Consider the following 12,809-nt stretch of genomic DNA (forward strand, 5'->3'; position numbering starts at 1 on the left):
GATCAGGAAAACGTTCGAATTTCACAAACTTTCTCAAAATCAAGATTTCGAATGTTTACAATTTTCTCTTCGTTTACACATGTCTGGGTTTGAAATTTAAATAAGTTTTCTAATGTGTGCATGATATTGACAATCTTTCCTTATCTCAACCTTTGTCACGATTGACGCTCCCTATCTCGACTATCCACTATCTTGAACTATCTTACCAGCAGTCCCGTGGAAGGTCGAGAGCGTCGGATGTATAGGTGAAATTTCTAGTAGCTAGCTGATTAAAGTTTTTTGTTTGTAAGGCTTATCTTAGTGGCCGTTCATTAGCTACAAGCTTTTGTATGTTTTGCGCTAGAAATGCTTAACCTCGTCCCCAGGGCATCTTGTATCATTTCTGACATCGGGACTGCGATACAAGATGACCTGGGGACGAGACTGAGAGATGCTAGTTTTGCCTACAAGGACTAAAAATAAGTTCCACTCGCGAAAGTTTCTCCGATCAAAGTATATTGATTGAATGAGTAAATGATAAGAAATTATTATTATTTTGCTTGTGAAAATAGTGTTGTTGAATAATATAAATACAGTCCAATCTGGCTATAGCGGACACCTACGGTTCCTGAAAACATTGTCCGCTATAACCAGGTGTTCTCTATGTTTGAACTTTTTCAGAGAAAAGACACTTATAGATGTAATCTGAATATTCTTTGCGTCATTAGCTATGCATCATGACCTTATCAAACTCGTACACAGCGCTTTTTTCACTTCACGAAGCGAAAGAAGCAGTGAGTAAGAGTTTGAACTGTTACAAATTCATTTCCCAAAGAAGTCATTGATTGTGTTTGCCTTAAATTTTCCAGTTTTATTGTCTCGACTTTTACGATTAGCTCATTCAACATTATGCTCATATCGCTATAAACTTTTAGCGTAATTCTTTACTCCGTCAAGATGACTTCTGCTACTATCATTGTTATCTGGATATTTTCTTGCTCTTCTACTTCGTCGTCCGACGAATGGTGCAACAGCTTCCAAGTTTAAGACCTTTACGTACGTCAATCTACGTTTTGAGTTTCAATCAGCTCTGACGTTAAAGTCTCTACGTCAATGTCTATGTATACATCAATTATTGTTTCACAGAAATTTGCGCAAAAGATTCTTTAAACTTGATATCAATTCCTTTATTTACAACTAAAGTATTCTCAACGTCAAAACCACATTTGTTAAAACATTGCTTAATGGTTTTTGGGGCTGAGCTCTTTCACCCTGTTTGATACCGACGTCAAGAGGTTGTAGTCGTGATGTTGTATCTTTAGGCAGAAATACTAGTTTAATGTTTGTCAGGTTGGCCTGTGCAGTTTCAGGATGACATGTAGCATTGTCCCAAAACAAGATAACTTTTTAATTTTCGGTGTAATCTTCCTAAAACACTCTCCATAATGTCCGAATCCATGTTTTTTTACTCAAAATGCACGGCCATCGGTCTTGACGCATTTTTTAAGGAATTTAAAACAACGTGTTACTTTTGATCTCCAAATATGACAGTTGGTTCCAAAAAATAAATAAACATAACAGTCATGCGCTGTTTTGATTTCTTACCACCTTTACTTTTCTTTCTTTTTTCAGGTAAACCTTTCTCTTGTAAAACCTTAAAAAATAGTCCAAGTTCATCCAGACTTAATATGTTTTGTGGCTTATAGTCCTGGCACAACTCCGGTAATCGTTCGATCCAAGCCTGTATTGTTGTGCTCTAAACATCCGTTCGAGACTGTAAAAGTCAGCAAATTCTTTTTTGTCCAGCCTTCTTCATAGCTTCTTCTTGAAAGAAGGGCCCGTCAGGATATACATTTTCATTCCTTTCACAAGTTCGTGCCGTTTTTCAAAATGTTAGAAACGGCTGTTTTTGTTTTTGTTCTGTTTTTTTTTAAACAAATATAGACTTTATACATGCGATATGGCAACTGGAAAAATTATGATAAATATCCCTTTCGACATTCTATCATTACCAATTACCAGTTTTCACAGTTTTCAAGTACAGTTCTTACAGATGGGGTACGCAAACATATATGGAATCCACTTGTCAGCAATGATGTTCACACGGTTTCGAAAATTTTCTATGAGACTTTGACTACGATTCGGCCGGTTCCTGAAAAAAGTGTTCACTATATAACAAACAAGGTGTTCGCTATATTGGACTGTATTATCATGTCGAACAAGCGAGTTTAACCATATCTACGGTGAAAACAAAAAAAACGTTTGCTTGCTGTCGAAAACATAACGTGCGCGAATATGTTTGATGAAATATATCCCGTAAGCGTATTGGATGTTGGGGGAAAATTTTTTATCACACGAAATAGAGTTTTTCTCACTAAGCCAAGCCGAGCCAGTCTGGTTAGTTCACCTCGTCTTATTCGTTATTTTTTAAAATTTTATAGCGTTTGGTTTATAAATTTTCATACACACAATCAGCATAAATAAATTAGAACCCCCGGACCATGGCAACAGAACACTTTATTTCGTTATTCTAAATCAAAGCGCATGCGTGCGGGGTGTTCGCTACAAAAATAACAATATGTCGGAGAAAGCTGTATAACGTTGTGTAGCTTGAGTTGATTTCTTCAGAAATATTTCTCTGTTCTGTTTTTTTTCTCAAGATGATAAAGCAGTAAAATGAGCACAGATATAGATAATCACATCCTGCAAAAGTACGAGGTGAAGAAACGACTCGGAAAAGGCGTAAGTCATTAAATAATGACTAACTAATACTACACAGTTAGTTTTTAGAGAAGGGACTAACCAAAAACGAGCTAGGGGAGCGAGCAATAGCTATTTATTCTATCAGTATTTTAAAAGAGCATCAAAGAATTGTTTGAAATATGTAGTAACTACTCTTTGTAAATAAAGGCTGGTAGCTAGAGCTAGGTAGTTGACAAGTTTTTGTGTAGTGACATATGTTTCGATTTTGTTTCCATAGCTATATGCAAGAACATGTGCATACATACAGGCCAAATATATTGACAAAAGACTGCAGCAATCAAAGAAATAAAGTTGAAAAAGGCAAATTAAAACCTGATCTTATATAGCTAGCAGCTATCTAGATAGATGAGTTGTGGAAATTATAGTGAAATTGGCTATATCAATTATTTCAAGATTTTTAGAAATAATGCAATGGGCTTGTTGTTTCTAAATTATTATTTTAGTGTCCTTTTTTCTTTTTTTGTCCTTAGTCCTTTTTTCCTTAATATCTTTTATTTTTGTGGTCTGTTGTTTATATTCTTTGCCTGTGCGTATTGGCATGTCTGCTGTTCTTACATAATATCAAAACAGTACATCTATTAAAAAGCAGAGAAAATAATATTTACCAAGACTAATCTCAGTTAATATGGTCATTTTCCTTTTTTTTGTCCTGCTTTCTTGCCTGAAAAATACATGCACTTATACAGATGGTATATATTTTAATTGACAACATATAGAGGCACGGGTGGAGAGAGTAACACTAAGCATGACAAAAGTTTTTTTTTATACTTTTAATTGGCTTTAAAGGCAAAAACAATTTTTAAAATTGACTATATTTTATATTCGGTTTTACCTTTTAAGCCAATCAAAAGTATTAAATAAATAATGGAAGGGTAATCCTGTAAATCTTACATTGTGAAGTTTTATGTTAGGCCTGTAGCTAGCTTTGTAATAGAAAAGAAAAATTCTGTAATTTACTTAGGAAAACATTGGCTTATTACTTTGATAAACAGATTTTAGGAAAACAAAATACAAAAGGCACTGAAATTAGTTTTCATATGTGTTCTGTCGCTTCAAGGATTCTAGCTTGACTTTCGTTAGATTCTAATTATATAAGTCTGGTGTTTACATTTTCCCCCTGCATCTTGTGCCCAACACAAAAAAACAGGTTGCACTGAAACTGGTTTAAAAGGAGGGTAACTTAATTAAATACAGCTATCACTCACAATTTTGAGTTTCCTATTTTCTTTATAGAATGAGGAATGATACTAATGCTGTTATATTTTTGTCGTAATGTCATATCATCATGTTTTTTATTATAAACAATTATAAACAGAGTTAAGATAAATTGTTTTAGGCCTATGGCATTGTATGGAAAGCAATTGACCGAAAAACTGGAGATGTAGTAGCTGTAAAGAAAATTTTTGATGCATTTAGAAACCAAACAGATGCCCAGGTAATCATTAAATTTTCCTTTTTCTATACAATTAAATACAAAACTCTTATGCATAACCGTTTAAAGAGCATCTTTAAAAAATTAAAACTTATCTGCTTAAAGTGGATTTTTTTAGAATTTTACAGCTGATGTACTTTTATCATGTTTTTAGAGAACCTTCAGAGAAATATGCTTTCTACAGGTAATTTATTTTTCATTTTATAAGAATATTTAACACTGTAAATATGCAATCAAACATTACAAACGTATGTTATAGGAGTTTGGAAATTATGATAATGTAATCAAACTTTTGAATGTTGTCAAAGCTGACAATGATAAAGATATATATCTTGTGTTTGAATTTATGGGTAAGCATTTTTTTTCTTCGAAAGATTATTCCTAAGATAGCTTCATCCTTTATACGAAAGTAAATTAGTTGTGCTGTAACATATTATCTTAAATTATTTCAAAAAATTATTTTGGCTGTCAAAGGCAACTCACATGTTAAATTTTTTGGTTTTTAAAATGGCCTTTAAAGGTCTTGTTTTATTTTGATATATTTGTGTGTTTAGATACTGATCTTCATAATGTGATCAAAAAAGGAAGTATTTTAAAAGATGTTCACAAAAGATATGTTATGTACCAGGTATGTGAAAATTTTATTGACAGAATTGTCCACACACCCAGTTTATCCATTTAAGCTTTAGTTTTTTTTAAAAAATCAAATATTAAAAATGCTATATTTTAATAGTATAAGCTGTTTTATACATCATAACTTTTTGTGAAAGTTAGTTACATAATGTATCTCAATATGAGTTGTAATAATTAATAATTTAATGTTTTAACTGCATGACTAATAACTTTAAATAAAATGGAGTTAATAAATTAAAATTATAAAACAGTTTGTATTATGGTCACTATCACACCTTTCTTGTTTGCATCTTATAGTTATTTAAAGCAATCAAATATATTCATTCTGGCAATGTGATTCATAGAGATTTAAAGGTATCATGCTCAATTTGTTTGTTTTTAATTAATATCTAAATTTTCAAAGCTAGTTGAATATGACTGAACTGTTGATAATGAAAATCTGCAAATACAGAGAAAAAAACGAATGCTTCTTGCTTGTATAGGTTCCATTGCTGGTTTGTGTCATGGATACATAGTTTATGTAGACTTAATTATTTAATTTCAGCCTAGTAATGTTCTGCTGGACAGAGAATGTTTTATAAAGGTATGAAGTTTGATTTTAATTGGAATTCTTTGGAAAACTTTTCAATAACACCTATATATAGATCATAGCTATAATTTTTTTTCAGATTTGCGATTTTGGACTTGCTCGTTCTGTACAACGTTTAACATTGGAGCATGGTGATCCAACTTTAACAGATTATGTAGCTACAAGATGGTATAGAGCTCCAGAAATCTTATTAGCCTCGCCAAAGTAAGTACTAGTTTACAACAAAACTTGACAACAAAAAAGGACGTGATAACAAAAATAGGGCACAATTTTAATAGTGAGTAGGTTATACCACCCTTTTCCGCAAAGTTTAAAATGAAAAATAATTATTTGGAAGAAAGTGTATTTCTAAGAGGGAATATTGTCCCTTGTCAATTTGAGTCCCTGAATAATAAAAACACTATTATATGTAAACGTTTTATAGATATACAAAAGGTGTTGACATGTGGTCTATGGGGTGTATCCTTGGAGAAATGTTGTTAGGTTTGTTTTTGTTTGCCTGTTGCTTCTATATTTTATGTGTTTTTATTTAATAAAACATAAATATGATTTACTCTAGGAAAACCCTTATTTCCTGGAACGTCAACCTTAAATCAAATCGAAAGAATTATGTCAGTAATCCCTACTCCTTCAAGAAGTGGTAAGAATTGCTATTTTTAAGTTTCATTGTGAATTTTAGCTGATGTAGCTTAAGCAGATGCTTTATAGCCACTACAACCTTTTGTCTGTGGAACTCGTTATGTTGCCTTTCAGTACTAATAAAATTTACAACTTAATTGTTTAAAAAAGCTTGCCACACTGTACTTCCTCGCTACATATAATTAGAAAATTTTAAAATATCCCAAAATGCGTTTGGAGTGTATGTGATTAAAACCCCTTTTTTTGGGCGCACATATGGCACTAGGAGGGGGTTGTAAGAAATGGAGTTAGTGCGATGCTCCTACATGGAAGAGGGCGCTGTTAAGTACCCGAAATAAAAGAGTAAAGAAATAACTTTCCACAGGTAGTTGAACAATTTAATGAAAAATTCTGGTATTTTGGTGAAATTTCTTTAAAAATTTCAAAAACTTTTAGCCATCAAAGGGTTAGATTTGTGCATTCTCTAATAGTTGTTAATATAGATAGCCAATTTTTATAGGGATATTCACCTATCTAATGCACTTTAGTTTTGATGAAAATTTGCGTTTTGTTAGATATTGACAGCATCAAGTCTTCATACAGCACCTCTCTTCTCGACAAAACCACAATGCGTTCACGACGTAGTCTAAAAGATCTACTTCCTGATGCTCCGTCCGATGGGTTAGACCTAATGATGAATCTCTTACAGTTTAATCCGGATAAAAGGTTTAGTGCAGAAGAAGCACTCACTCATCCTTACTTAGCAAAATTTCATAACCCCTCTGAAGAATTAAGTTTGACGTACGACGTTGTTCCACCTGTAGACGACGACGTGCAGTTATCTGTGGCAGAATACCGAACGAAATTATATGACGTAAGCTTTTTGTTTTGCTCTTCGATTTGTTGACTGTTTCTCCCTTTATTCGGCTATTCCGGAGAGCGCCTAATTGAAGTTTTGAGGCAGTTAAGAAAATCTGTTTATATTTAGAGTATTCTTCAAAAAAAATTGGACATTAGAAGGCAGCGTCGCACTTTACAAGAACTGGAAGCGACTCCAGCAGGAAAGCAAGACGAGAAACCTCCAGTGGAAACTGTTGCAAAACAGGCAACTTCGTCGCCGAGCAGACAGACTCGTCCAACAAAATCAGCACCAATTAATCATGCACGAAGGAGAGATGTCGCACACAACTCGCCAAATGTATGTTGTTGTATGCATGAGATGAAGTTTATTGCGACTAATTAAACTAGCTTTATTTCCCGACTGATAGCTTTGTGGTAGAGCAGTCGCTTCTAGTGCGGAAGGTCATACGTTCCAATCACAGCGAAGTCATGCCAGACACTATAAAACTGTGAATCTGTTGTTTCTGTTTAGAGTTCAACATAAGAATAGGATTGATATCTTATGGAGCTGTGCTTACACAACTTTTGATTCTCAATGGGAACTTTAAATACACTAGGACCCCCCCCCCCTTTCTTAGGGCCATCATGAAGTGGCTATTCTGAGGTAAATTAATGGAAAATAATAATACCGTGTTTAACCATATTTTATAGCATACGATATCAGCAGCAGATGCGGCAAAGAAAAGTCCACAGGTGAATAAAGCAAGACCTATCTCAGCACAATATGACAGAAAAGCTAATCACGATATTTTAACTAGAAATAATCCCAATGATAAGTTGCACGTGACCAGTAACCAGATGGTAAGAGCAACCTCGTCCCTATTCCTCTAGTTTGCATGACCATCTGAGTGTTTTTAATGGAATGTTATAAAATACTGTCATCAGTTGTTAACGTAGATAGAAATGTTAAGAAAACAGAAATGTAAGGACGCAACTGGCAGATAATCAAGACGTTTTTTAACTTTGTTGATAATTTGTAAAAGGCCAAAATAATTAACCCGTTAAACTAAAAAACTATATCCTAGCTATGTAGCCAGAACTCTATTTCACTTTCTGAATTTCTGTAGTTTACCAAAAGAATAAATAGTTTGTATATGTGATAACTTCACATCCTTACATTTCGTGTTGCGTTGATTTTTTATCAATTCTGCGAAATTAGGTCCCGCTAAAAAATTATATTAATGAAAGTTTTGGGAACCTTTTTTTTAAATAGAAAAAATGTTTTATTTTAGAATTATGTTTTGGTACTTTTCTACTAAATAATTTTTTTTCTGTCCAAATGACTCCTGTTTTGTCACTCTTTTTCTACAGTATACTCATATCATCTCGAATTATACCCTATTTTATGCACCTTAACCCCTTTCTGTAACGTTTTAGCTACTTTTCTCTCTTATCCCGAACCTTTTTACCTCGAACAAATTTTGATGAAGAGAGAGTTCCTTGTATCATAATAATTTATCTGTTCGTACGAAAATGTTAGTCAAATTCAGCTGCACCAATGCACACACATGGAAATGAAGACTAAGAATCTTTTACGGATAAACCAGCGTGTTTCTCGGCTGGTGAATTCTAATCTCACTTGCCATATTTTCAGGTTCCACAACAAAGACCTTCTGCATCAAACAAACCTGCCAGCGCTAGCCGTCCGGGAAGAAGACCTGCAAATAACAGCGCATCTGGATTGACGATGGCCAGTTACACGCAAAGTCATGCCACAGTTTCAAAGAGCACTCTTAATGCTGTACAAGGATTATCTCTGAAATAAGTTGACGACGTTTCCGCAAACTTAACAATCCGATGTAAGAGATTACCTATGCTATGCTGTTATGTCAATATCTTAATTGACCCGAATTCTATATTAGATATAGGTCTAAACTACGTTATTATGTACTTATAATTTATAGACCGTAAAAACTTTGGGATTGGGTAATATGAAAAACAAATGGGTTGTTCCCTTTCGAAATGTATAGATAACATTCATTTAATGAATTTGTTCGTGTTCTTATGCAGAAATCTCATTTGTGGTTTTACCGTGGGTAGCTCCTCCTATTTTTATCTTTCTTTCTTGCCAGACGAATTAATTTTTTAACATTTATTACAAATGATTGAAGCGTTGCGATGCATTTATCTTAATATATATTTTGCGGTTTTTTTTATTCAGGGAAAGTGCGCGCACATTTTATTGTGGGAACTATTAATGATTTCTTTAACTGCCAGTGTTATGTTACTGTAAACTTAAAGGTAATAAAAGATGCGCACAAATGCGCGCGAATAACAAAAATGGCGCGAATCTATGAATTTTTAGCGAAATTTATTGTTATGATTTTTAAGTTATTCTTTTTTGTATGTTTATGTGAATAATAAAATAAATAATATATTGTGCGTTCAATTTTAAATTAATTTCAGATTTACAAATTATTCGAGTGACGACTCGCAAACCAAAAGTGTGCGCTAAATGACAGACCGAAATAAATATTTTATCTCATTTAACCATTATTACTCCAACATCCAATTCCTTAATGTCTAAATCAAACAACAAGTATTTAATGAAAATTGATATCAGTGAGGCTGAAATGAAACCCATTCCTGCTTAACGGCCGTTTGACGTTTAGCGTATACATTTCGAGACGTAAGTTCTCCCTTCAGAAGTCAAAAAACATTAATGTATACAATCACCTTTTCAACGAATTTCAGAAAATTTAATTCCGATTTCATCATTCCGTTCTTTCAGACCATGCAGCTAAAGACGTAAAACAAGCCTGTAATCTCAATTTGTTATTTGTAATGGTTTTTAGACATAAATTAATTGTTTTTGTAAATATGTTTAAATTGCAATGTGCTTTTTACGAAGACGAACAACCGTTATTTATCAATATATTTTTCTGTTTATTTCTTCCTGCGCGAACTGCACGTTTATTGTGGTGTAGTATTGAATGTCGCCAATTTATGAATAATCGTTTAGAGTCCAAGGTTTATGTTTACAAACTTTCATCTGATACATATAATAGAAGTGTTTCGTTTGGCCAACAACAAACTTGTATTCCTACGAACTTCCCCAATGAGTTACGTACTTCCACTTATGTGAGCATAGGGTTTTTTTAAACACAACTTAAATCGTTCGAGTAATAGAAAGTTACAATTTAGAATGATTCTTCGTAAATTTTTTCAACGCGATAGTTTGGGAATGTGCAAAAAAATTAAAGTGCGTTTATTCTGAGGGATAAAATAAAGTCAGAGCGACCAGCACTCGCTAGAATATTTTTAAAGAGAGAAAATAGCTAACGTATCAAGAAAAAAAAGTGTTTAAATTTTTATGGCTTTAACTAAATATACCACTAAATTTCTAGTAAATGGCAATTCATTTTATATTGACACGCAAGCAACCGTATGTTCTGTGCTATCCAAGAATGAAAAAACCCTTGATTTTGGGGCAATTTACAGCACCATCTTCCAGTTGAAATATGTAAAAAAAATGTTACATAACTTATATCTATCAACCACAAAGTTAACACTACCATAAATAAAACTTGATCTGGAACTGAAGTATAAATGGAACTTACATTAAAAACTAAAATTTTCGGCGGAAAAACTTTTGGACACAATTGTTTATTTCAGCTGAAAAATTTTCGGACAGATTTATAAAGTCAAAAAATTTATGCGTAAATCTTTTGAACGAATTTTATCAAATTTCAAAATTAATTATTACAGGGAATTACACAAAGAGAAAGCTAGGAGCATTTATAGTGTTTCCAAAAAAATTGGGAAAACCAAAATTTCGGGCGGAAAAACTTCGGCAGACATAAATTTCGGACGGAAAGATTTTTGGACAACAAAAAATTCCAAAATTTTTTTTAATGTAACCGAATTAGCAACCTCGTCCTCTCATCTTGTATTTTTATTACAAGCTCGTGAGCTTGTATTAAAACGCAAATGTGTCCTACAAGAATGGAAATTTTTGCCTCCCTGAGCACCGACACGGGAGTCGTCGTGTGTTCGAATCTCATCTTGGTAACTATTTCTACTTTTTTTTTCTTTTTTCTTTCTTAAAAAGATAAGACAAGTGTTCAAAACACTTGTTTAACTAACTAGTAAATAAAGGTGTTTCTACCAAACTTTTTAAAAGTGAATGTAGGCAGAATTAACTGAATTAATAAATTTCGCAAATTTTGGGGTTTGTGGGTTTGTGGTCTTTCTTCTTCCTGTCAGTCGGTTCACCCAAGACAGACCCATCTAAAATTAAAAGTTCGAGGAATTTTCCGTTCAGGAAGGTCTCACAAATCAATTTTGAAAAATAAGTGTGTAACAAATATTATTGCGTATCTGAATAGTAAAATATGTCGTGTCTAACTTCGTAACAAAAATCCCAATTTGATAGACAGCTTTTTGTAAACTTTATTCGCGAGGTTGTTTGCGTATATCATACGTCTTGTTTTATTTAGGAATATGGTTTGTCCTCAGATTTCGTGACTGTTACAAACGTTTATTGAATTTCAGCGCCCGAAGGCGTAGGAAATTCTTTAAAACCGTCGTTTTTTTCTTTCGGAGCATTTTTTGAGAAAAAATTGACCCTGGGATTTCACGTTCAGGATAGTATTGGTATAACTGACAACTAACTAACCCTGTCCCAAATGGTCAATTGCGATGTCACAGATTTAAACTTTGTAACCAAGCTCCCTAAGTACTGGGGAGTCATCTAAATGACGTTTCAAGCCAAAATTGGTATTTGTTTTCGACAAATTTTGGCACAGTTAAAAAAAAAGTATGCTGAACATGATGGTGACATCAAAATTTTGATTTTTTGCCACCTTAAATGTCATTTTAGGCCAAAATTGTTCCAAAAGTTCAAACTAATTTATTTTCAACAAAATTTAGCTGAGTTAATAAATAAAGTATGCTGAACATGATGGTGACATCAAAATTTTGATTTCTTGTTACCTAAATGTCATTATAGGCGAAAATTGGTCCAAAAATTAAAACTACTTTATTTTTGACAAGAATTGGTACAGTTAACAAAAAAAGTATGCTGAACATCATGGTGACATCAAAATTTTGGTTTTTTGTCACCTTAAATGTCATTTTAGGCCAATATTGGTGCAAAAATTAAAACTACTTTTTTTCAGCAAAATTTGGCACAGTAAACAAACAAAGTATGCTGAACATGATATGGTGACATCAATATCATGTTTTTTTGTCACCTTAAATGTCATTTTATGCCAAAATTGGTCCAAAAATTAAAACTACTTTATTTTTGACAAAAATTGGCAAAGTTAACAAAAAAAGTATGCTGAACATAATGGTGACATCAAAATTTTTATTTTTGTCACCTAAATGCCATTTTAGGCCAAAATTGGTCCGAAAATTAAAACCACTTCATTTTTGGCCAAATTTGGCACAGTTAACAAATAAAGTATGCTGGAAATGATGATGATAGAAAAGTTTGATTTTTTGTCACCTAAATGTCATTTCAGGCCAAAATTTGTCGAAAAATTAAAACTATTTTATTTTCGACAAAAATTGCACAGTTAATAAAAAAAGTATGCTGAAAATGTTGGTCACATCAAATTTTTGATTTTTTGTCAACTAAATGCCGTTTAAGACCATAAACGTCTCAACCGCAAGACTTTTAACCATGAATGATAGGCTGTATTTTTTGTTAGCAATTTCTTTTAAAATGTGAGTTTATTATGACATATTGCGTTTTGTTTGCGGTTGTTATAAGATATAATGTCACTTGTGTGCTTTATCTTCAGAGCTTCATGCACCAAACCTCTTTGAATGTTTGGCACGATAACACAACGAATTAGCAGGTTGTTATCAAATAATTTGGTAGCGAGCAGAAATTATTAGAGCCCCAGGGCTTCTTGTTAGGGTTTGTGATGAAAGTTTCGTACTTTC

At 33.0% G+C, this 12,809-nt stretch overlaps 1 protein-coding gene across 3 annotated transcripts; it reads left to right on the top strand.

The window, feature by feature from the left end:
* The first annotated feature begins 2,520 nt into the window (after positions 1-2,520).
* On the top strand, positions 2,521-9,789 carry LOC130653746 (extracellular signal-regulated kinase 2-like). 3 transcript variants are annotated; one of them, XM_057456263.1, is made up of 14 exons: positions 2,521-2,721; positions 4,079-4,177; positions 4,329-4,358; positions 4,434-4,524; positions 4,729-4,802; positions 5,105-5,161; positions 5,352-5,390; positions 5,476-5,600; positions 5,821-5,879; positions 5,956-6,036; positions 6,590-6,888; positions 7,003-7,212; positions 7,566-7,607; positions 8,509-9,789. In XM_057456263.1, exons 1-14 carry the CDS (start codon positions 2,656-2,658, stop codon positions 8,677-8,679), a joined length of 1,443 nt encoding a protein of 480 aa, XP_057312246.1. In that variant the 5' UTR covers positions 2,521-2,655; the 3' UTR covers positions 8,680-9,789. The 3 variants fall into 3 exon arrangements, with proteins under 3 accessions (XP_057312246.1, XP_057312245.1, XP_057312247.1); XM_057456262.1 differs by having other exon boundaries at positions 2,524-2,721; positions 7,566-7,715; XM_057456264.1 differs by lacking the exon at positions 4,434-4,524 and having other exon boundaries at positions 2,696-2,721; positions 7,566-7,715.
* The last annotated feature ends 3,020 nt before the right edge of the window (positions 9,790-12,809 follow it).

The sequence above is a fragment of the Hydractinia symbiolongicarpus genome, chromosome 8, assembly GCF_029227915.1.
Source record: "Hydractinia symbiolongicarpus strain clone_291-10 chromosome 8, HSymV2.1, whole genome shotgun sequence".
NCBI lineage: Eukaryota > Metazoa > Cnidaria > Hydrozoa > Anthoathecata > Hydractiniidae > Hydractinia > Hydractinia symbiolongicarpus.